Below are 3721 nucleotides of genomic sequence, written 5' to 3'. Positions count from 1 at the left end.
CACCCCAGACCATCACTGACTGTGGGTGCTTCACACTGGACTTCTGGCATTTTGGCATTTCCTTCTCCCCAGTCTTCCTCCAGACTCTGGCACCTTGATTTCCGAATGACATGCAAAATTTTCTTTCATCCGAAAAAAGTACTTTGGACCACTGAGCAACAGTCCAGTGCTGCTTCTCTGTAGCCCAGGTCAGGCGCTGCTGCCGCTGTTTCTGGTTCAAAAGTGGCTTGACCTGGGGAATGCGGCACCTGTAGCCCATTTCCTGCACACGCCTGTGCACGGTGGCTCTGGATGTTTCTACTCCAGACTCAGTCCACTGCTTCCGCAGGTCCCCCAAGGTCTGGAATTGGCCCTTCTCCACAATCCTCCTCAGGGTCCGGTCACCTCTTCTCGTTGTGCAGTGTTTTCTGCCACACTTTTCCCTTCCCACAGACTTCCCACTGAGGTGCCTTGATACAGCACTCTGGGAACAGCCTATTGGTTCAGCAATTTCTTTCTGTGTCTTACCCTCTTGCTTTAGGGTGTCAATGATGGCCTTCTGGACAGCAGTCAGGTCGGCAGTCTTACCCATGATTGTGGTTTTGAGTAATGAACAAGGCTGGGAGTTTTTAAAAGCCTCAGGAATCTTTTGCAGGTGTTTAGAGTTACGTCGTTGATTCAGATGGTTAGGTTAATAGCTTGTTTAGAGAACCTTTTCATGATATGCTCATTTTTTGGGACAGGCATTTTGGGTTTTCATGAGCTGTATGCCATAATCATCAGTATTAAAACAATTAAAGACCTGAAATATTTCAGTTGGTGTGCAATGAATCTGAAATGTATGAAATTTTCATTTTTATAATTACATTATGGAAAATAATGACCTTTATCACACTATGCTAATTTTTTTAGAAGGACCTGTACAACCTCCTTTTTAGGTTGGGGGTGGAATCCTATGGTTGGATGCAGAAAACCAACTGTTAAGTAAAAGCTAAGAACTGGAGCACCAAGTTATTGGGTCTCTTAAAATGACCAATGATGTCCCACTGTTGTTGCCGCTACAGCGTGCGCTCTCAGGACATCATTACCTGCAGTGTTCCCTCAGTGAGGACTGAACTAGACAAAAGGACCTTCTCCTACTCCGCTCCTGGTTCCTGGAATAGCTTGTAAAAAGATCTGAAGCTCTCGACCTTTGACCTTTCTAAGTGGCTTCAAACATCTAAGTTCCTGGAAGAAACCAACACAGACATGTTCCTGTCATTTTTCTACATCACCTTATAATCTAGCTGTTTTTTGCTAGTTTCCTTTTAATTACCATTTTATTTTCACTTGTTAAAAACTAAATGCGTCTCTTATGATTATCTATTGTCGTGTCGTTGTTGTCCATTGTTTCATCTTTCTTTGTTAAATCAGGTCTCTCTTGTAAATGAGTCCTCGAAGCTCAATGGGATTAACTTGTAAAAATAAATGTTGAATGAATTGGATTAGCTGTTGGGAGATGCAGAGCAGAGACGCTCGTCTCCAGACCCCAGGGTCTTTCTCCATCTGGACAAATGTCTTGGAACCACCACCATCTATTATGAACCCATTTCAAAGAGTGGCTGTTTAGGAGCGCTCTGCCGTAAATTGTGCTGCAGAGTTTCAGGTAGCTTCTGTTCTCACCTGGAGAGACTTCACATGGTGTCTGAGATGTTTCTAAAGTAACTTGGAACAGTTGTGAGGCAGCTCTGAGTCCTTTAACTCCAACTTCAAACAAAGACTGCAGGATGAGGAGCTGCTAATTAGACTTGTTTTAATTCTCATTGAAGCAGTTTAGTTGTGCAGAATAAATCTAAAAACATTTTAGTCTTTCAGTCAGGTGAAGGCTGCGCTGCTGAAGGCTGCAACCTGCTTCACAGCTGAACGAAGTGGTCCTCAAATCATAAAACACGAGTTCCGTTCTGTCAGAACTTCTTTAATTTGTGCGTCAGTTTAAGAAACTACAAAATGAGTTTAGTCATTTCTTGTGGGTCAGGTGCAGTTAATGTGGACAAACGGCTGAAAGTCTGAATGCGAAACTTGTTCATGATGCAGGACTGTTGTGAAACAACGAGAATTTAAAGTTTTGTACTTGAGCACGGACTCACGCCTGATGAATCAGTAGTTTTCTCCATTCTGGGCTGAATCTCCTGTAAATGAAAAGAAATGCTCCTTACACTGTTCTGCTGTTTGTGTTGCAGGTTCTCCACTGGAAGAAGAAAGGACCGTTGGACCAATCGTAGTGAAGGACAGGCCACTGTAAATGAAACTAATAAAAAACTTTTCACTGAACATTTTGTGGTTTGAATGTTGAATCCAAACTCTTAAACATTTCAACTCTGCACTGCGTTGACAAAATGACCCCTCCTCACTGAACTATCGACCAATCTCTAAACTGCATTTTAACAAAGGTTCTAGAAACACTGGTAAATACTCATGCCAAGAAGTATTTGGATTCTTGTAATATTTTATCCCCCAGACAGTCTGGCTTCAAGAAACTGCAAGAGTGCTTCGCTTAATGTGTTTATGACGAAGCACTGGATGCTAAGGATTATTGTGCTGCACTTTACGTAGTCCTGTCTAAAGCTTTTGACACTGTGGATCGTGACATCTTGTGTCATAAGCTCTCAGAAATTGGCTTCTCACATTAGATGGGTGTTCTAATTTATTGTTGTCACTGTTGTCCATTGTTGTCATGATTCTTTGTTGAAATCAGGTCTCTCTTGTAAATGAGTCCTCGAGGCTCAATGGGATTTACCTGTAGAAATAAAGGTTGAATGAAAAAATAAATTTCTCTCAGGCGGAAAGCAATGTGTTCAACACAATGGTACATCTAGATATTTAACAGTCAATGGTGTACCACAAGGCCCAGTCTTTGGACCCATTCTACAATTTTATATATGCATGTCAGAACGTTCCTGATGCCTCCTTGCATTTTTATGCCGACGATAGTTGTTTATTGTTGAGCTCGTAGTGGTACATTTTCATCTGTAAATCCCTCCTTGGCCTGCTGCATTCTTGTATCTCCTACATGTCCGTGCAGCTACAGCGTGCGCTCTCAGGCCATCATTACCTGCAGCGTTCCCTCATTGTGGACTGACCTTGGCAAAAAGACCATTACCTACTCATCTCCTGCAACCTGAACACCTTGCAACAGGATCTGAAGCTGTCCACCTTGATTTCTTTGAGGGATTTTAAATTATAGAAAAATTCAAAGCAAGCATGTTTCTGTTCAGTATTTTACCTTGCTTTATATGGCACCTTGATTTGAATGTCTTGTAAAATTATTTTTTGCATTCTCTTGTTTGTCTGTAGCTCATCTGTGTTTTTAGTTTAAAAAGTTCTCTCTTGTAAATGAGTCCTCGAGGCTTAATGAGACTAACCTGTAGAAATAAAGTTGAATGCAAAAAATCTCAAAGTGCTTAGTTATTTTTGCAGCCTGTTTACTCGAACATTAAACTGTTTGCAGTTTTTAATATTTGAAAGAGAAAAAAAAATCAATACATAAAGTGTGTATGCGCACGCACTGGTCAAAAAACAAGTCTCCACCTGGATTTAACTAATCAAACAGGTCCGAGCCTCCTGTCCTTGTCTCTGGTCCGGATGACATGGCGTCCCAGTGTTCCATAAAGAACTTTAAATCGTGACTCATCTGACCACAGAACAGTCTTCCATTTTGCCACACTCCATTTTAAATGACCCCTGGCCCAGTGCAAACGTCTGA

General features: G+C 41.7%; 1 protein-coding gene across 1 annotated transcript in view; it reads left to right on the top strand.

Annotated features, from left to right (window-relative positions):
* LOC119415366 (zona pellucida sperm-binding protein 3) overlaps positions 1 to 2468 on the top strand; it is a 20493-nt gene extending 18025 nt beyond the window's left edge. Inside the window, exon 9 of the mRNA XM_037682498.1 lies at positions 2199 to 2468. Within this exon, the coding sequence (XP_037538426.1) occupies positions 2199 to 2260 (62 nt within the window). The 3' untranslated portion in view covers positions 2261 to 2468. The remainder of the gene's footprint in view (positions 1 to 2198) is intronic.
* The last annotated feature ends 1253 nt before the right edge of the window (positions 2469 to 3721 follow it).

This window comes from Nematolebias whitei, chromosome 10 (assembly GCF_014905685.2).
Source record: "Nematolebias whitei isolate Nwh7 chromosome 10, NemWhi1, whole genome shotgun sequence".
Taxonomy (NCBI): Eukaryota; Metazoa; Chordata; class Actinopteri; order Cyprinodontiformes; family Rivulidae; genus Nematolebias; species Nematolebias whitei.
Note: the sequence above shows the minus strand (reverse complement) of the source record. Positions and strands in the feature narration are given on the sequence as shown.